Source organism: Phascolarctos cinereus, unplaced genomic scaffold, assembly GCF_003287225.1.
Source record: "Phascolarctos cinereus isolate Bilbo 61053 unplaced genomic scaffold, phaCin_HiC Scaffold_4;HRSCAF=312, whole genome shotgun sequence".
Classification (NCBI taxonomy): Eukaryota; Metazoa; Chordata; class Mammalia; order Diprotodontia; family Phascolarctidae; genus Phascolarctos; species Phascolarctos cinereus.
The window spans coordinates 573915610-573936704 of record NW_027555847.1 but is presented as its reverse complement, the minus strand read 5'-3'; the positions used below and the strand labels follow the sequence as shown (position 1 = coordinate 573936704).

The 21095-nt window shown below is 37.9% G+C and overlaps 1 protein-coding gene across 6 annotated transcripts in view; it reads left to right on the top strand.

Annotated features, from left to right (window-relative positions):
- Nucleotides 1-19563: 19563 nt before the first annotated feature.
- EXOC2 (exocyst complex component 2) overlaps nt 19564-21095 on the top strand; it is a 238954-nt gene continuing 237422 nt past the window's right edge. For 5 of the 6 annotated variants that reach the window (XM_020976652.2, XM_020976651.2, XM_020976649.2 and 2 more), the window contains exon 1: nt 19564-19671. In XM_020976652.2, coding sequence (XP_020832311.2) covers nt 19572-19671 — 100 coding nt within the window. In that variant the 5' untranslated portion in view covers nt 19564-19571. Of the gene's footprint in view, nt 19672-20731; nt 20858-21095 lie in introns of all 6 variants that reach the window. The other variant, XM_020976650.2, reaches the window with a different exon arrangement.

The following is a 21095-nucleotide window of genomic DNA, read 5'->3' as shown; positions in this document are numbered from 1 at the left end:
AGTTCTAATACACAGTCAGGCTTTTGTTCTTAACCATCCAGTTTGTTTTAAGGAAATCCATGAACTTTTTTTTTTCTTCTCAAAACTCTGATATGAATTGCCACTACTATCTACAAAAGAATTGTTTTTGTAAATCTTAGCCATAATCAGAAATCTCTAGTTAAACACAATATTGATAATATATTCTTTCATTGCCCTTAAAAGATGTTCTCCTCCATAACTACAGCCTGTTTATTATTATTATTTGTACTGTATTGTTATTATTTGTAGCATCTTTATTTTCACAATTTTTTTCTCTAATAGGTTTTATACCATTATCTTGTTGGGAGAATTTGGAATTTGGATAGATGACAGACTTAAATAGTCTTTGACTTCAGAGTATTAATTCTGTATAAAAATGGCTATACTCATTTTAAAAGGTGGTCTAAGACCTCATTTAATGCAATTTCAGGGGTTTTTAATTGTTTTATAAAATTAAAGCAGATTACCAGAAAAAGATTTTTTTTAAACTGGGCTCTTTCTATTTTATATTCTGTAATAAAAGCTTTAACTTTCACAACAGAATGTTTATGCAGACCTGTGGTTGTATTAGAGTCCATCTTTTCTTCCCTTAACTGACTTCAGCATTCAGAACCAAGATATTCCAAATACGCTGGGGAGGTCTAAGAAGGTTCACAATTGGTGTATAGTATAGTACTGACCAAGTCAGTCAGTCAGTCAGTCACTAATCATTTAAGTGCCTACCACGAGCTAACCACAAAGAAAGGTAAAAGACAAACCCTGTTCTCAAGAAACTCGAAGTCTTAATGTGAAGAGTCAGCACAAAAGGGCAGGACCTCCCAGCCCCTAGCTAGTGCTTTGTTCATTTCTTTCTGTTCCTTCAAATATTCCTTTGCAACTAATCATTTGACAATTTTAGTACCACAAAAACGAATCAAAACAAAATTTTTAATCATGATGCAAAAATATTCAAAGGTCCCCTGCTGACTCAGGAGAATTAGGGTAAGATGAAAAATAACTTATCTGACTGCCTCAAGGAAAAAAAAAAAGAGCAGTTTCTCAAAGGCAATTCTTGGCAGGATTTTAAGTGACAAGGGCACATCAATACCAATAGGGGTGGGAAGGGAGATCTATTCTTAGGCCTGACACTTTAAATTCAAGGGCATTCCCTATTTTTTCAACAGTTACCCAGAAAGAACGTTGCTATTTCAGGTGGCTAAAAATATGTGCATGGTTTGTACTCTGAATGTTTAATAAGCTTAAAGCGCAAAATATCTAAAGCCATTTGAACTCCCTGGTGTTATTTCATCACCAAAAAGCAAAGTCTCGCAGCTTAGCAATTGCCTTTGTCAGAATGTAAATTCCAACTTGTAATACTCAGCCTGTATGTTTCAGGAAGTCAGTATTAACATATTAGTGTGCAGTTTTCCTTGGAGACAAGCCATCTTCACACTGGGCTTGCATTCCCGCTTCAAACCTTCCTGTCACCGTTCCGTATCCACGACCCAGCCTAAGGCTGCCTTTGACGAATCCCTAGCCATTTCCTGAGTTCGGCACTAGCACTAATTGAAAATTTGGGTGGCCTTGCTTATTTATTTTCATGGAATGCAGTGGGTTATATTTTCATGGCACTTTCTCAGCAGTGCAATGTTTCAATTTCTAAACCAGGGCGATGTGAGGGAAAGCAAGGATGCTCACACACACACACACACACACACACACACACACACACACACACACACAAAGACGGCATACCTTTTTAACTTTCTTTTAACAATTTTTCTAGGTCTGTCTTTCAATCACGGTGAAGAAATAAGACAATTAACATCATATTTGGAAAGCAGCATGTGCTTCCTGGGCACAGGTGTCATGAAAAATAAAAGATTTAGAAGTACCATTAAAAAATTATCTAAATAGATTAAATAATTGGAAATACCTAGGGAAATCCTAGGCCTTTAGTATCTCCAATCTGTATGTACTAATACCTACCTGTATGCTAAGGAAACCACTGAACCGTTTCATCATGTTGCAGCACAATTTTAATAGACGTTATGGACAAAAACTCAGTTGTGACAGAGATTTTTCTTTGGAAATAAAAAAGACTAGCAAGGAAGTATTTTACCAAAAGAAGTGGCCCTGTACCATGGCTTTCAAGTAGGATTGCTGTCAAAGTGAGACGAACATTCTAAGTACTAAGGGTTCCGGTAAAAACATGATTTCAGTAAAAACTACTTACAGAATGTAAAATGGGCTTCCAGCTATTCTTGGGCATGGTGAGTTTCTTTTTTTCCTGTGAGAGATAATACATTTTTACTTATAGATTATATGTTTACTTACTTATTGATTTTGGTTACATTTTAATTTGTTCATTTTGCACACAGCACCTAATAAAAGTTTGGAGTAGGTGTCCACAAAAGCCAGCCTTTCATTCCACACAAGAGGTCAAGCCTTCTTTAATTCAGCTTTCTGAATATACTATTGAAAGTCCTAGTGTTTATAAGAATGCCAAAGATCCAAATCCCTCCCTCCCTCTCTCTCTCTCTCTCTCTCACATTCACACACACACACACACACACACACACACACACACACACACACACACACACGCAAAAGGTAGCAACACAAATGCTGATTAATTTACAGCTGTCTATAAGTAGAACCATCATTTTGCCCGACTTTCATAGTTTTTTTTCTCAATAACAAGGCTCTCTGAATCTTCTTGAGATTACAAGCATGAGTGCCATTGTGCTCAGGGCAGCTGAATATGCACGGTAATTGTACAAACATTTGCCTGGAGCTGAGAAATAAGAAAATCCTTCTCTTATTCCAGGGACTCATTGAAGAGAGAAAAAAAAACAAATTCTGGCATCATAGTTCATGGATTTGTTTTTCAGTCAGAGAAAATTATCTGCTCAATCAAAGTGTCGCTTAATTCTCATAAAATTTCTCGATGGTACCAGAGTATTTTGTTTAATTTGGAAACGGCATTAACTTGTGAAAAGAGAAGTGTTGGGAATCAGTGACACTTAATAGACGTATTGCAATCAACGTGTTCGAGGGGTTTACTCTTTCGGCTTCCTTTGTCAGACAAAGTACTTTAAACGTGGGTACTGGTACTGCCAACTTTCTTAAAAGTTAGATAATCAATTAAAAAAAAGTTAGATAATCAAAGACTTCATTGCCTCACTCTGGTATGCAAATTGTTTCTTTTCATATTCGGTTTCTTCCCTATGCATATAAAAGGCTTCAAAGGTATTAATAAGAAAGAGAATCAGTTTCATCTCTGCCAACAAAGGCAAACTTGAATTACTCCAATAATATCTATGTAAATTATGATCGGGATAGGATCTGTGATTTCAATGGTATGGGGAACTTCCAAGTGAGAGGATTCCCTTTATCAGTGCAGATTGGCACCTTCTCTGCAACTTAATTTTAGAGAGTTTTCTAGGGCACTGAGAGATTATGTGATTGATCCAGGGTTACACAGTCAGTTTGTGTCAGAGGAAATACTTGAACCTAGGTCTTTCTGACTCCAAAGTTGGCTCACTATGTATTCATATTACACTGACTCTCATATTTGTGACATAAAAATTACATCTATACATATATGTTGTGTAAGATATATGTACATGATATACATACATGTATGTGTGTGTATATACGGTTTTTTATTCATGTCACTGATTATTTTAAAACTACATTAAAATGCAGTATTTGCAGCTAATTATTAAAATATTATCAATTAAAAGAAATAATTGTATCACAGAATTAGAACTGGAATTAGAACAGAATTAGAACCTTTAGGGGTCATCTACTCCAATTTCCTCACCTTACAGGTGAAGAAACTGAGGCTAAGAAGCATAGGAGGTGACTTACACTGGGTCACACAGTGATGGTCCAAGGCAGGATTTGAACTCTGATATGCCTGGCTGCTATGCCAGTCTAGTACTCTATCTTCTTTGTTAGCTCCTGACATTGGCTCCAATACCATTTCTCTTGTTTACTTCCTATATGACCTTGGTTAAGTTATTTAATTTTCCTGTAGCTGTGAAACAAGGGGAGTGAATTTAGATGACCTCCAAGATCCCTTCCCACTCTAAATCACACAATCCTATGACTTTGGAAGTTAGTTTAAATTATTAATTACATCAGAAATTGGTTTTCTTCTGGAATTATTTTCTCTTGTGCTTAAAGATTACAATATCTATTCTCATATCTCAGGGATTTAAAAATAAACAAGAATTATACTTTGCCTTGGCAGTGAAAACATTTAATGGTATTTCATCTCCAATGGGTATTTCCTCATTAAGTGATGGATAGGGAAGATTATATTCATTGCACTAGGCATAGAATAATAGCTTGACAGACCTCCTATGTCGGTCTTGAGGTTACATCAAACTAAGTCTTCAGAAAAGACATGCCATTTGAGATTGAACACATGGGTCTCTTTGATTACAGGAAATGTATTATATTAGTTGGGACATACATAGACGTATGGGAAGGCTTGATGTTTGTGATGTCTCAAGCTGGAAGAGAAGCATTATGGGGCTATAGAACATGTTATAGCTAGCCTTAAAGACAGTTAGACTTGGTTTCAAATTTCACTTTTAATTCATAATGGCTGTGTGACTTTGGGCAGATCATTTAATGTAAGGCAGCTAGATCGCACAATGGATAAAGCACAGGGTCTAAAGACAGGACGATCTGGGTTCAAATTAAACCTTAGACACATACTAGTTTTGTGACTTTGGACAAGTTACTTCATCACTCTCTGCCTCAGTTTCCTCAACTGTAAAATGAGAATAATAACAAAAATCTACCTCCCAAGTTTGGGTGAGGATCAAATGAGATAATATTTGTAAGGCACAATACCTGGCACATAGTAGGCACTTAATACATTCTTGTTTCCTTCCCGTTCTTACTTAACATCTTCTAAGACTCTGGGCAACTCTTTAAAAACTATAAAGTGCAAAGACAGTACAGACTTGAATTATTTTAAAGAATTTCCATACCTGGATGTTCCCTATATTAATGAAATTGTGGGTCTAATTCACATTGCAAAACAGCATTATTTCGATTTTTAATCTTTTCCATAAAACTATATTTTGCTAGTTTCATAGTTTAAACTACTTTTAGCAAGATTGTTATTTCCTCCACTAGGTTCCTAATGGTTAAATGCAGTATTAAAAAATAAGAAAAATATAACTTGCTTGCAAATAGATGTGGATAAAATTGATCCTTGTGGAGTTACTCCTCCCCCACCCTCACCCCCACCCCCACCCCATCCTTAGTAAAAAACCGAAAAAACAAAAAAAAGATTGTCCTTTGCCTTCTCTGCTTTAATAGAGAATCAGAACACAATTTTAAATGTGTACAAGGAATTAATTTATACCTAATTTTAAAATTTTAAGTTATAGCAAAAAAATTGTCCTAAAATTTCATAGCCTTTCAATAAAACTAAAAATTTAAATGTTGACAACAAAAGTTGTATTACTAAGGATTATGGACTGTTGTTATCTATAAAAGTGAAATGGAAAATGGGCAATGGCACGAAGCAAAACACAAATATGAAATCTTTCCAAATGTGTCTCTCTGAGACATCCTGACTTAAAACACAAAATTGAACTGGATGTTAAATACCAAAGAGTAGAAACATCAGTTCATGTATCAGTTTTGTACAGCTATCAACAAGGTATAAACATCTGACAACTCATCTTATGTGAACTGGTTATTTAAAATATATAAAACAAATAATGCAAGATAAATGAGATTCTTCAAATTTCCTGCCCCACCCCCCATGAAGAAAAATTTTGTCCTCAATAAAAATACATCTTGAAATAAAGTGTGAAAACACATGTCTCATGGACACTGTAACTAAGAAATTAAAAAGCTCTCTTAGAGCATCAGACCTGATTATCTGCCTATGCAGGAGAAGTATCTATAGCAAACTGTCTGCTCCCTTCAAACTCAGGAGAGAAACATTTCAATCCCTGTGGTTGGTGAGCCCAAGCACTTTCAAACATGGTTCTCCAGTTACAGACTCCAGTAATGATCTGAAGAGTTGTCAAAAGCAAAATCAGTTAACAATCTTTTACAATGAAGTGGTTGGCCCACAAAAGAAAAATGTGTTAAGAGTTTTTAAAAAATTAGCATGCCCTAGTCAGCATTTTTCTTTATATACAATTGACTATAGACATCAATATATGGAAGAAATAAGAGAATAAGTAGAAAAATAAATCTTTGAAATATGACTGATGAGATGGAATGCTGTAAGATGGGTTATGGAGGTTGGGAAGGTGATAAAACATAAAAAGGAACCCAAAATTTCAAATGTATCTTTCATCTTCATCTTCTCTATCCACTATCAGTGAATTCTAATTCCTATTGTAACCTCCCTGTGAGCTTTACTTCCATTCAGACTCTTCTTTGAAATCTTAACATGCAAATTCAGCTCCAATTTTTAGTCTCCGCTTGATACTTGGGGGGAAAATATCCACTGGCTATGTGTCAAAATTCAAAATAAGCACCATGAGAGGAACTTTTAAAGAGAAGGGACATTTAGCTGGGGGTATACCTTAATCTGTCACTAACTCTAAGGCAGATGAGCAACACAGACATTCAAAATATTAAATTATTGAAGTTGAGATTTAAAAGAAATAACAGTAGGGTTTTCCCATGTTCTGTTCAGAAACAATACAGTTATATTCTTCATGCTGTCTTCATTTCCTCTTCTCCTCCTTTCCATGATTTCTCAGACTGTTTCTCGGTAGTTAGCTAGCTGTTAAATATGATCCTGAGTTACCTGCTGTCAGCCAGTCCTTGTACTATGACCCCATTTACCTCACTAGTAGTCAAAAGTTAAAATTAATGTCAAAGAATGTAAATTCCAGGATGGAAAAAGGAACAGGATGGTTTACTATTTAAGAATCTAAGATGACATTTAATATAAAAGAATAAGGAGCATTGCAAACATTTCTCCATAAATTGAAGTATGTAATTTACCTTCTCTGTGCCTCAGGAATAGATTCTTTGAGAAATGAATGAGTTCTTCTTTACCGGAGTTCTTCCAATGGTGAAGAGGTGACCATTCATCTGGATGGTGGAATGGGGATTCTTACTCAGGGACCAGTTAAACCACATGATCTTTCTCTTAGTATTTCAGTCATAATGAGGTTAAATTCATAAGAACATAGACTCAAAGCTAGAAGGGACCTTAAAATCATCTAGTTCATCCTTCTCATTTTTCAGAGGAAGAAACTAAGGTCCAGAGGGATAAAGGGACTTGCCCAACATCAAACAGGTTTAATGGCAGGACTGAGATTTGAACCCTCCTTCTCTGATACCAGACCTAGCATTCATACTGTGCTGCTTCCCAAACTCTAATGTTTCTTTCAACTAAGATTGGGGAATTCTGTTATTCTATAGCAATATGATGGAAGTGATCATACTTGCCCCTAGAACATATGTGACTATTACTTTTAGAAAAATTTTCAAATGACCTGAAGACTAATTTAATTTTTTTTTAAATAGTGGCAGCAATAAAAAACAGTAGAAGACCATCACAACCCAGACTAACACAGTTTTACATTTTTTTTAAAAGCCATCTTTGCTGAGCTAAGCTTATTGACTTTAGAGAGAAGTTAGAAATGTAATTAATTAATATTTACATGTATTTTTGAGTAAGATTAATGAAGAGCACTTCATTTTTAAAATCATCGTTTTGTAGGTAAATAAGGCAAATGCATGTTATTGAGAAAGAATAAGTATTTTCCTATAGAACATTTCTGATTGAGAAACATTAGAATTTCCATTGAGAAAAATTAGTGCTCAAGGATCACAAAACAGTAAGAAACCACAATGTCCTGTTACTAATTATTACGAAAGTGTATAAGTCTCACAAGAGAAAGGCATAAGGTTTTGATATCATATAAAAACTACATAGTTTTTTTATTCTTATTTCTGCTCATAAAATATCTTGAAGAAATAATGTTCTGATGAACTGCAACTGTTTCAATTCATAGTTTATCAAATTGTTCTTCAGAATATGGATGGTAGATTTAACAAAACAATTGAATTACTTGATAGAATATCTGCTGCCATTCTTTAAGTATCAAGGAAAGATTTTGAATAGTACAAACCTCACTTAAGTCTTATAAAGGACCATGTTTTTAGGTTTCCTGAAGAAATGACAACAATGCATATCAAAAGTATAAATATTAGATATTCTGGATGTATGCACATATATTTCTTCCAACATTAATTTGTCCACACTAAAAACATCAAAACTGATTAATATTTAAAAGGTGACTAAAATGCACACTTCCATGGAAGTGACCTATATTAGAAAACACTTGAGCCACAGCAACCACCCTTTCTGGCTTAGCATGTTTTTTCCTCATGTAAATAATACTTACGTAATTGCGTTTAACCATAAAAATAACCTAGCGCATTGTACTGTTTTTGGTTTAGCTCAAACATGTACTATTTTAAAGATGCCACAGTATGTTTGAAAACAGGCATGATAAACAGTCTTCAGTGATTCCAACGCGGTTCTCTCGCTTCTGAATTATTTCATTTTTTCCCCCTTATGATACTAGTACATGAGAGTCCTAATTACAAATATTTATTTTAGGGGTAAAAAAGGGGTTGTTTATTTACAAAGCAAATTAAATGTACTTTTTGGAGTTAGTTTCTTAGTTGAAAAAGAATACCAGATGAAGGGTAAGTATAAGTCTGGTATCCTATCATTACTTCAAACAGATTAATTTGATTTTGACTGAAAGATTATATATGAAGGCAGAATGAGTGTCTTACTTGCACATAATAACAGTAGTAGGTGCACCCAGTAGGACTTGCACACAGTAGGAGCTTACTAAATATTAAATATTTTTATTTTGTTTGAAAATGTTGCATTTAAGCTGCCGCAATCAGTACATGTATGGGTCATATTTTTGACTGAGCTCATGAAAATGTAGTTAAATATTTTCAGTTGTATAAAGTAAATTAACTTTTGTGTGTGTGTGTGTGTGTTCAGAAAAATACTGCCTCTGGGTCAGCTGTACACAGATTCCTTGGACAGGTCTTTAAAGGAAAGAAGTATTTTGCTGTAAGCCAAGAAAGGAAAGCAATGTGAGAATTCTGTATGCTATTGAAGATTGTTTAAAAATGCAAAAGGCTCTCCATTCTGTTTGATGTGGAGAAGTTGACTGGACTTGTTCAGGAAGAACATTCAAAATGCTTTGTGCATTAATTTATGTCTTATTTCTCTTAAAGCATGCCAAAAATCATTTGGGGGCAGGCACCAGTACAGCAATGCGTTTCACTCTCTTTTTTTTGCTTTCAATGATAAATGTATTTTACTTTACAATATGCCGTTTCCGTCCCATGGTTATATTTACTGAGCAAATTGCTGCCAAATTCAGTCAATAGTTACTGGTCCATGTTTGTTTAAAGCAAAAGTTTAAAAAGCTGGAAAGTCTTTTAACTTTTTTCGCTGGCTATTAGTCAGTTTTATGTTATGTTACACCATCACTGGTCATTTTTCATTAATCAGTGGCATAGGGCTTATCCTTACAAATAAGCCAGCAAAATAACAGGAAAAAAAGACTACAAATTCTAATTCAAATAAAAATCTTCTAAATTAAAAAAAGTCCTCTAAATTTGTTTTTCTAGAAAAATAAAAACAACCAACCCCAAACCTAGTATCACTGCTGAAGACACTGCAAGAGGTATTTTAAGATACACAAAATATAAATATGAAAGCAATTTGAGGACCCTTTATTAAGCAATGGAAGCATGAATTAAAAGTTACAAATTTCTAGGATGGGATCATAATGACACAATTAGAAAGGAATTTTCAATTTGTTCTAAACTGAAACTCTAGGAGAAATCCTCACAGTGCTAGAGATTATTGGAAAAGTATTGCTTAGAAAGAAGAACTTTTAAAAATGTTTTCAGGAAAGAAAGTCAATTTAGTAATACATTGGCTCTTAAATATATTGTTCTTGTCAGCATATTCATTTGGGTTTGTTTGCAGATTGAATATGCATCACATTAAATATATTTAAAATGCAACAACTATGCAAATTAGCATGGCCCCACACATTCAGGATCTGAAAGAAATCAGTCCTAGCACAAATGAAATTACCCTGTGGACAAGTAGGAATGCAACGAAAAATTGAAAATCCAGCCCACATACTTAGCAGGGCACCTTTCCCCCAGTATAGTTATTTCACTTCACAATAAGACTACCATGTGATTTTCGTTTTTCTCTCTTTCATGTTTTCTGGCATGAGGCTGGGGAGAGAGAGTGAAGGTGGGGATGACATGGCACAGTGGATTGAGTCTGGGCATAGGCTTGGAATCAGGAAGATCTGGGTTCAAATCTGGCCTCAGAAACATATTAACTGTGTGACCCTGGGTAAGCCAGCAAAATAACAGTTTGCCTCAGTTTCCTCCATTGTAAAATGTGGATAACAGCACTATTCAAATACTATCTATTATTTATTATTACTGTTTTCCAACTGAAAGTAGTACAGTTCTTAGGACGAGCGTCTTTTATATTAATAATGACACAATAACAGCACCTATCTTGCAGGGTTGTTGTTATAAGGATCAGATGAAATAATTGCAAAAAGGATTTAACACAGTACCTGTTAAATTCTGGCACACAGCAGATGCTATATAAATGCTTTTTCCCTGCCCCTTCCTCATTCCTGTGATTTCAAATCAGAGAATAGTGGTATGACTAGGAGCAGGCACAGTGGGAGTGCAGAGAAAGGATTGATGGAGATATACTTGAGGAGAAAAAGTGAGAAACCATGGAGACACAGGCAGCCAAAATCCGACTTTTGGATTGGGATAGATATTAAAGAATTTTCTAATGGATTGCTCTGTATTAAATACTCTTGTGAAATCAAGCATTAAAATCTCCTACACACCAAGATGCTTGCTACATGTGTGACCTTGGACAAATCTTTTAACCTCTCTGGACCTCAGTTTATCTAGCTCTAAAACATAATGGGTTGGATTAGATGACTTCTAAGTTGACTTCTAGAAATAAAATTCTTCAATAATAAAAGCCTTTTAACTTGGGGCTGGAAAATTTGTGTGACCTGCCACCACTGAGTATTAAGAGGTAAAAGGAGCTATGGGTGGGATCAATGCTACCCATATATTATGGGCCATATCAGATGACTGGATAAAATTATCCACTCAGTCAAAACTTGGTAAAGAAGAGCAGCTTGCTAAAATATACATTAATAGGATCTCAGAATCTAAAGTTCACTCTCCACACTTTGCAGATAAGAATGCTAAAGCCCAGAGAAGATAAAGTGGCTTACTTAAAACCACCTAGCTCTTGGTCAGGTCTCCTGAATTTCTGCTCAGTGCTATTTCCATTTACAGCACAGTTATTTTTGTACTGATGGACTGGATCTCCAGGCTTTGTACTCCTTATTCCCCTTTCTGTGGCTGTTTGGCTATTCCTTAGCTCAAACTTCACCTAAGGGTAGGCAGGAGGCAAAAAGGCTGCTCTCCAAGGCAATCTGTTGTGCCATGTTTGCTGCTTTGGCTAAAATGAGGTTTTGGAAATGATCTGTGGATTTTAATTATTCATGCATTCCTCATTCCCCAGTTGCCATGACTAATCTGAGGTCTGCTGTAAGCCGTCCTGGCCGGATCACACGAGAATGGAGGCAGCAGAAAACCTGAACATCTGGTTGGAAGTGAACTGAAGGAAAGCTCTTGTGAATAGAGTGGGCAGATGAAGTACTTCAAGAAAGCATAGCCTGAAGCGATGTCATAACACTGTGAACAGCTGGGATGCAACTGGAGCCCAGAGGACAAGCTGCCAGGCTTCCATCTGACATGGGGGTGGAGTTCCCTCAATCATCTTATCTGTCATCGTATCAGATACTTATTAGATGCATGTCTCTGCGTTTTCTCCTTAGAGGAATTCAGTGGAACACAGAAGACAGAGGTGGTGAGGGGCCTGCCCTCTGGGAACTTCTAGTCCTTTACTGGTTTCATACAAAAACAAAGTGCTAAAATGAAGAATTTTTAAAAACTGGGCTAAAATTTGCACTAATTTGGGTTGAGGTGATGACTGGGGTCAGTGGAAAGCTGACATCAATTTGCCAACGCTGGTTAACAGCATGATTCTGAAACCTTGGGAAGGGATATCATTGGTATGTGGTCTCTGTCTGAAGTCCTACCAAGACTCAAATGAAAATGTGGAAGCCAGCTAAATGTGAAAAATCAAGTGGATAAGAATATAAGTATCTATGCATAGATTTGGCAGGTAGTAAAAGAACTTTGTCTTACCCTTTTGCTTCTGCTATGATTGGGAGGAGTATGTGACGCTGCTGGACAATTTTTCAATTAAAAGACCTAAGGGGATGAAGATGTCGAGCAGTCGCATGAGTGGTTAGCACTCAACAAGGGCTATATTGTTGTTTCTGAAATGAATTAATGCTGACATTGGAGATTCCTAATTCAGCAGCAAAGTTTTGAAGTGCATAGATAGAATGTTAGACCTGGAGTCAGGAAGTACTAAATTCAAATCCTGATTCAAATACTTACTAGCTGTGTGACATCCCTTCCCCATATTCCCTCTACCCCAACTCACATCTTTCTTAAGCTCTGTTTACTCACTTACAAATTGAGGATAATAGTAGTTCCCATCTTATAAGGTTGTTGTGAGGATCAAGTGATGTAATATTGTAAGACACTTTGCAAATCTTAAAGCACTACACAAATACTATCTGTTATTTATTATTATTATTTCCCAATTGAAAGTAGTACAATTCTTACTTAGGACAAGTGTCTTTTGCATTTTTTTAGTAACAAGAAGAAAAATAGTATATAGAGTTTTTATTACTGGAAAATTTGAGATCTACCACTTTAGTGGGATCCCAAGTAGAAAGGAGTAATATTTGACATTTATGTAGATATTTTACATATACCATTGCATTTAATCTTTCTAATTACCCTTTTTGTCCCTATTTTACAGATGTGGAAACTGAGAGTCAGAGAGGTTAAACAATTTTCCCATGGTCACATCATTAAGTAACAGGTGGAATTCAACTGAAGCTATTCCTAACTCCAAGTCCAGATCTCTTTTCACTATAAGATGTATCTAAAAATTTGGATGAGGGGAGCATGCTATACAGTGGGGTAAGATACAATTAAGTTTGCTAGAAGTTTTTCCAGCTAGGAGTGTTGGGGAGAGCCTGGAATCCCTTTCTGGCTGGAACAGATGACTTCAACAGGCTCTAAAAAAGGAGTTATTAGGTCCTGACTCCCCAAGCAGAGGCAGACAGGTGATGCAGTGAATAGATGGCTAGTTCTAGAATTAGGATGACCTGAGTTCAAATGTGACCTCAGATGCTTGACCCTGAGCAAGTCACTTAAACTGTCTGCCTCAGTTTCCTTATCTGTAAAATGGGGATAATCAGAGTACTTACCTCCTAGGGTTGTTCTGAGAATAAAATGAGATAATATTTATAAAGGGCCTAGCAAAATGCTTGGCACGTAGTAGGTAATTAATACTTTTTTTTTATTGATAGAGTATGTTGGGACTGTCTCAAGTAGGCAATAAGGAGCCGCTAAAGATTTTTGAGTGAAAGAGTAACATTAATAGACCCAAGCAAAAAAACAAAATTAGTCTGGTAGCAGCATAAAGAATGGAATGACAAGGAGCCAATTAAGGATATAGAAAAGGAGTTAGCAAAGGAGAAAGAGCTAGGAATTATGTTACCTATGAAGTCAAAGGATTAGAGAAAGGCAGTAGGTGGGAGTTTTCATCAGTGACAAGTGCTGCAGAGACAAGTGAGGACTGAAAAAAGCCAACTGGTTATTAGGTGGTTATTCTTGAACTTTCAGGGGATCATTTCAGTAGAGTTACAAGGAATGGTCAGTGAGTCTGAATAAGCATTTATTAAATAAACATTGATAGGCAATGTGCTAATCTCTGGGGATACATGGAAAGCATTCAACATGGTTCCTGCCTTCATGAAGCTTACATTCTAATAGGGGAACTAACATGGAAATAACTGTACATACAAGAAATATTGAGTACAAATGGAAGGTCATCTCACGAGGAAGGCCTGGGGGTTGTTTAGGGGACTGAGGAAGAAAAGGGAGGTGAAGGCCTCCTGCAGAAGATGGAATTTGACCTAAATCTGGAAAGAAGCAAGGAAGCTTGGAGGTGAGGTTGAAGAGCCCCCAGTGCATAGAGGATAACAGTGAAAAGGTAAGAGGGAGGTGAAGGATTCTGTGTGAGAATCCAGTGTTGCTGAATGGTACAGTGTACAGAGGAATGTAAAAGCATATGGAGACTGGAAGGGCAGGAAAGGGTTAGATTTTGAAGGACTTTAATCCGGCTAGAAGTCAGATTGAAAGGAGTTAAGGAGAGAGTAAGGGCTGGGATAGGAAGGAGGTGAGAGCATAAGGTATAGACAAATTTCTCCCTAAGTTTAGTAGTACAGGAAAGAGAATTTTCATTGGTAACTAAATGAAGTAAAAGGATCAAGGAATTTTTTTTTTCAGATTAAAGAGTGCTGAGCAAGTTTGTAATTTTCTCTTTTTAAGTGAATAATAATTTGCTTTTAGCATGTCCAATCTTTGCTTGCGCTCCTTTTGTTTGTGGCACTTTACTAAATAAATATTTTTGTAAGGTTCTATTCCATTTTTTATTTCTTTTCTCGTCCTTTTTATTTCTAGCCTATAATGAGAATTTTCCAAAGTTTTGTTTCCATTTGAAGAATGTTTTTACACTTTTAAATTTAGAAAATGTAAAAATTTTTTGCATGTGGTAATTTATCATTTGCATGCTGAAAGTGATAGAAAATTGAAAATCAAATATCTGTAATTTATGTTAGTTTAGGACTTAGAAATAAGGATTTGGGTAGGGGCAATTATCATTAGTCCAAAGGTATTTTCTCCCCTACTTCTGTCAAACTGATTCTGGCAAATTAGGATCACAGGCTTTAGAGCCAAGAGGGATTTTAGAGGTCAAGTCCCATTCCCTCATTTTACAGGATGAAAAAGACTAAAGCCCAGAATGTGAAGTGACTTCCAAGGTCAGATAGGTAGTAATCAGCAGAATCAGGATTTGAAACTCTCTTCTCAGACTGCAAATTCAGTATTTTTTCCATGACCCCATGCCAGTCCAGTATTAAAACCATCCAAGCTATAAATGGTTTGTAATTGGCTCACTAGTTAGTGCTGCAGAGTGTATACTGAAGTGTTTATTGAAGTTTTACTAAGCGAAATTGTCCCAAGATTTCACAGCCTTCTAATAAGAATAAAAATGTAAACTCTGACTATGAGGACTTTTATTAGTAAGGCTGATGAGCTGTTTTTATCTACACGGAGAGTGGAGAATGGAAAAGGACAATACCAGATAATGAAATTGGCATGCTAGAAAGGAAAGCAAGAATATGAAGAGTTTCTGCAATTTTGTTTCAAGGTATTAATTTGCCACTGCCCTCTTTCAGATTACACCAGCACAGAGGTAGGTAGCTTTATAAATAAGCTGCAAACAGATTAGTGATTTAGAGGGAGTAGAGGAAACAAGAGAAGAAAATTGTCAATATTTTTTATATTAGTTATATAAAAAGGTAGTTCTTTTTTGTGTTATTGCTTTTCCTTCATCTACATTAACACGACATAATATTAGTTTTCTAAATTGGAGCCAGGAAAAACATCCGTAAGGTCTGGAAGTCCTTCCATGGCAGGGTGACCTAACCTGGAGCAGAAAAAGTACCCTGTCACTAAGACTGAAGGAAAACTCAATTTCAGTGAGATTGCACCACTGCTAGGTAACTGAAGGGAGAATGTGTATGTATATGAATCTCTGCTTCCTCTGCCCTACTTTTGGCAGGTCTATGACCCTTATTTCCTGGTGTTTCCTTTGCTTGATTAAATGAGTGGCTCTTGGGGAATTTAGTTATTTTAGTATTGGAGTAAATCTTCTGAATGGTCTTAGGACAAGGGAGAGAAAAAGAGGTCCGTATTAAATACTGCCCAGAGTCCCATATCATTTGCTGACCTGGGTATTGCTTCTATCAGTGGACAATTCATTGCCTAGGGCCTGGAAATGTTTGTTACAATAGCACTAACAGTAATTGTCCTACCTCCCCCCCCCCATTTTATTTTGTATTTCAATTAACAAGCATTTTTTCTCCCTTCTACCCCACCCCATTTAAAACAAACAAGAAAAACAAAGCCTATATAATATGAATAAATTTGTTACAACAAAACAAATTCTAACATTGACCACATCCAAAAATATGTCTCATTCTGTATCATGAATTCATCACCTTTTTCTCAGGAGACGAGTGGCATAATTCATCATTTATCACTCTGGAAACATCACTGGTCATTGCATTGATCAGAGTTCTCAAGTCTTTCAAAATTATTTTTCTCTACAATATTGGTATTGTAGAAATTATTCTCATTTCACTCTTCATTGTTTCATACAAGTCTTCCCATATTTCTCTAAACCCACTCCTTTCATCATTTCTTAAGCACATGCTAATTGTAGTTCATTGACTCATTACTATTTGATCTGTATAGATAACCAAAATCAATTTAGGTGCTACCCTAACATGCTTCCAAATGTAGTACTATTGGAATCTCAACTATTATTGTATTAATAGGATCAATTATTAATGCATCAAGCCTCCCAAAATAGAAAATGGGTTTGGAGAATGGGTGCACTATCTAAAGGCTGATTTAAGATCATAGGATTGAAAGCTGAAAAGGAAATTAGAGACCATCTAATTGTGAATGAAAGCACAGAATCTCAGTGTTGGAATGGATCTCAGATGCCATCTGTCTTAACTCATATTGAAACAAGGATCACCTTCTACAATCTACTGCAGCCTACGCCTGTGTTAGAAAACCTCCAGCCATAGGGACCCCAATTCCTTCTGGGACAGCCTATTCCACTTTTGAATAGCTCTGGTTGTTAGCTTTGTTGATGGGCAGAATTTATTCTCAGTTCTAAATTTTTCCCTTTGAGGCCAAGCAGAAAAAAGTAAATCCCTCTTCCTCATGACAGATAATTTAACAGTCATAGAGTCCCCACTAAGACTCCTATTCTTCAGGTTCTTACAATCAATCCTTAAATGGCATCATCTTGAGGCTATTCACCATACTGCTCTCCCCTGTGAAATAAACTCTGTCATGGACATAAATAAATAAATTATGAGGTAATGTGAAAAGAGACAAAGCAGAAATAACTAGGGAAACACTGGGGAAATCAACAGGTCTTCACCTTTACCTTCTGATGGGCAGGTTTTCTCTATAGGTTTATGATCTATGGCATGTACTAAGAAGATTAATAACAGTTCTGGGCTCAGAGCCAGAATATTTTAAGTTCAAATCCTGGTTTTGCCACTTAACTGACTTTAGGCAAGTCACATCACTTAAAATAGTGGAAAGAATCGTAGCCATAAGACATGTGTTCAAATTCCAACAGTGCTTGGATAAGAAATATGCTTGGATAAATCAGTCTAGCTTCCACCCAGCTGTCAAAGTGATCTTCCTAAAGGGTGGGTCTGTTCATGCTACCTCCATACTTAATTAAATCCAGTGGCTTCCTATCACCTCATGAAGTCCTTTGCTTGGCACCTAAAGCTCTTTACAACCAGCCCTTTCTCACCTTCCCAGTCTTTTTACATTTTATTCCTGTCCATAAAACTGCATGGTTCTACTTGCTGTTACTTTTACACTCAATACCTCTTCTCCCATTTTTTTTACCTTTGCACTGGCTGTTTCCATCCCTGGAATGTTTACCCTCCTCAACTCAGCAACTCAGAATCCCTGGCTTCCCCCAAGGCATAATTTAAACACCATACTCCGCAGGAAGACACCCCTGGTATCCCCAGGCAGACTAGTGGCAGCATGGATAGAGAACTGGGCCTGGAGTCAGGAAGACCTGAGTTCAAATTTGACCTCAAATACTAACTGGGTGACCTTGAGCAAGTCACTTCACCTCAGCCTGTCTCAGTTTTCTCAACTGTAAAATGACCATAATGGCACCTACCCCACACGGTTGTTAGGAGGATCAAATGAGGATAGTATCTGTAAAGTGCCTAACATATAGGGAGTGCTTAATAAATGCTCATTCCCTTCCCAGCTGTTAGAGATTCCCTCCTAAGGTTACTGTCCATCTATTCTGCAATTATCTTCTATCTTGGAATGTTGTTTCCCTCATTAGAAATGAAACTCCTTGATGCCAGAGACAATTTTTACCTTTATCTGTATTCTCCAAGACCTTAGCATAGTGTCTCACTCATAGTAAATACCTGGAAGAAGGCTTGTAGGTCATTTCATTCTCCCCTTCAATCCATTTTACAAAGGCAGAAACTGATGCCCAGAGAAACTACTTCACAGAGACAGAAACAGGAACCTTAGCCCTCTGACTCCAAACCAGGTGTTATTTCTGCTTCTAAAGTACAGCTCTCCTCAGTTTCCTAGGACTGTAAGTGTAGGGCTAGAAGGGAACTCAGTGGCCATTTTTCAGATAAGGAAACTGGGGACCAGGAAATTTAAGCGACTTGCCCAAGGTCATATACGTAGTAAGCATCAGAGGAAAGATCTCAGTCCAAGTCCTCTGACTCCAAAGCCAGAGTTCTTTCCATTGTACCATACTACACCGCCCCTTCCCCCATACCTCATTTGGAACTTGAACAGTTGGACTAGATAGGGGTTCTTAACCTTTTTTTGTATGTTATGAACCCCTCTGACAGTCTGTTGAAACCTATACACCCCATACTCAGAATATTGTTTTTAAATAATTGAAGGAAATGCTAAATATCAGAAGTTAGTGAAAATAATGATGTATTTTTTTCCCTATTCAAGTTCAAAGACCTCCTGAATCCATCCCAAGGGGACCCTAGATTCCAGGTTAAGAATCCTTGAACTAGATGAATGATCACTAAAGTGCTTTCCAGCCAGGGATCCTCTCAGCCCATTGCTACATTTTCAGTGTAAACATTTACACCTTGTAAATCTGAAAACACAGATCTTGCTTTCTTGATTGTCTAGACTTAAAATGAAGGAGAAAATGTCAATAATATTAAACTTAAATAAAATTAAACTTAAGAGTGCGTCCGGTGTACATCTACGCCCCCCCCCCAGCCGGGTGTTGAACATTTATCAATATGCTCCTGCTTTCAGCTTTAAGTCTTGACCATAGGTTCCAGGCTGTTTCCCTTGTCTGTAAAATCGGAATTTTTGCAGCTCCAGGCAGTCTTCCTGGAAAGCTGTCAGTTCTCTCTTCCTCCCTGTTTCACTCCTTTCAACACCGCGACCGTGCAAACCCATTCCCACTACGGGGCAGGTTCGCCATCCGGGGCTCGGCTGATCAGCAGTGGGGTCGAGCTAGCTTGGAGACGACGCTCCTAGCTCCAAGGTCCGGAACAGACCGCCGCGGAGCACCGCGACTGAGTGAAACTGCTGACGGAGGACGGAGGATGCGCAGTTGGGAGCCTTTAACAGAAAAGAGAGACTGAAGGCAGACCGATCGAACATTCGACGCTCGACTACAGGGCTGATCGATGTCCTCTGGCTTCGCTGTGGGCGGAAGTGAAGAGCTTCGCGGAAGCCACAGAAGGGGAGGCGGCTGCTGTGGCTGTGGCGGCGGCGGCGGCGGCGCAGGTATCAACCAGAACGGGGTCAGATCGGGACCTGGGATGGGACCTGCGCCTCGGTCTGGGCGGGGGGCACCGTAGGGCAGCTGCGGGATGGAGGGAGGCCGCAGCGGGTGGCCGGTCTGGTCCTAGGCCCGAAGGAGCGCTGGAGGCGACGAAGGGAAAGGAAAAGGCGTCCGAGGCTTGGTCTTCCCTGCCCTGCTAGACTGTGAGGAGACTGGCCGGCGTCTGAGCCCTCTCAGGAAGCGGCGGAGGGATCGCTGGATATGGACCGCAAAGTCCTGGGTTCAAATTTTGACTGGCATGTCTTTCCTTGTGTGATTTTAGACTTGTCACTTCGCCTGTAGGGGCCCCAGTTTCCTCTTCTATAAAATGGCGGGGGTGGAGGTCTCCCTTTGAGGTCCCTTCTTGAGCTAAGTCTGTGATCTCCCCCCCCCATTCACTTGGGGGGCGGGGGATTGGAGGTATCCGCAGCTGTCTCTTCCTGCACCCTCTAGACACGCCTCCTTCTTACCTGAGCTGGGGTGGGTGTCCTGGCCGCTCCGGAGCTTGGTTGTGGTTGGTTTGTGACCACAAACACACCCCCTTCTGCTGGCAGTTCCTCCCCCTGCCCTCGCCCCTAGTGTGAGATTGTCATCACGGTGGCTGTTTCCTTGAAGGGCTGACTTTGATTTCTCTAACTGTGCAAGAAGCTGAACCTGAGTAGTGACTGGCGCCTTCGTAGGCTCAAGCCCTTTGAGAAATAACATCTGAAAAAAAACAAAAAACAAAACCTTTGTTTGCTTTGATTGGCATCTAATATAAAAGCAAATCACTTAGTTTCTTGATCTAACCCCTCAAAGACAGAAAATTCTTAACCTGTTCTACCTCAGCTCTTACAGTGTTCTCTGTGAGATGTGCTTTCCTGATATCTAGAGTTTATTCTTGAAGACTTACTCTTTAAATGGCCAACAAGTAATTTACATATTTTTGCAGAAATCAACCTGATATTTTGGAAATTTTACATTATGTGAAAGACCTTTTAGTACATGAGTAAACTTACAAAGAATTTAATTTTTTTTTCGCAGTGATGATGATGAGCACCTTAACACTATATGTTGCACCACACTGAAAGTTCAGTACTGATAGTTGCGTGTGGTTTGTCCTTCTCAAAAAGGGCCATGACTTAAGGAAGATGATGCCATCCATGACTTGTAAGTGAGTTGGATTTGAGTGAGGGAGGGCTGTGCAAAGTCACCAAGCCTCACTTTCTCTTCCAGAGCCACCTGGGTCCAGTGGCCAGATACAGATCAGGACAGCTGGAGATGGCCCAGGATGTAGTGAGGGACCTTGGCCTTTTCAAGCTAAGGCCTTTCTGAATTCTCACTTTGACTGAGGCAACATCCATTCAGTGATTAAAGATCAACCTCTGCAAAGATGTGTATTGGTTAT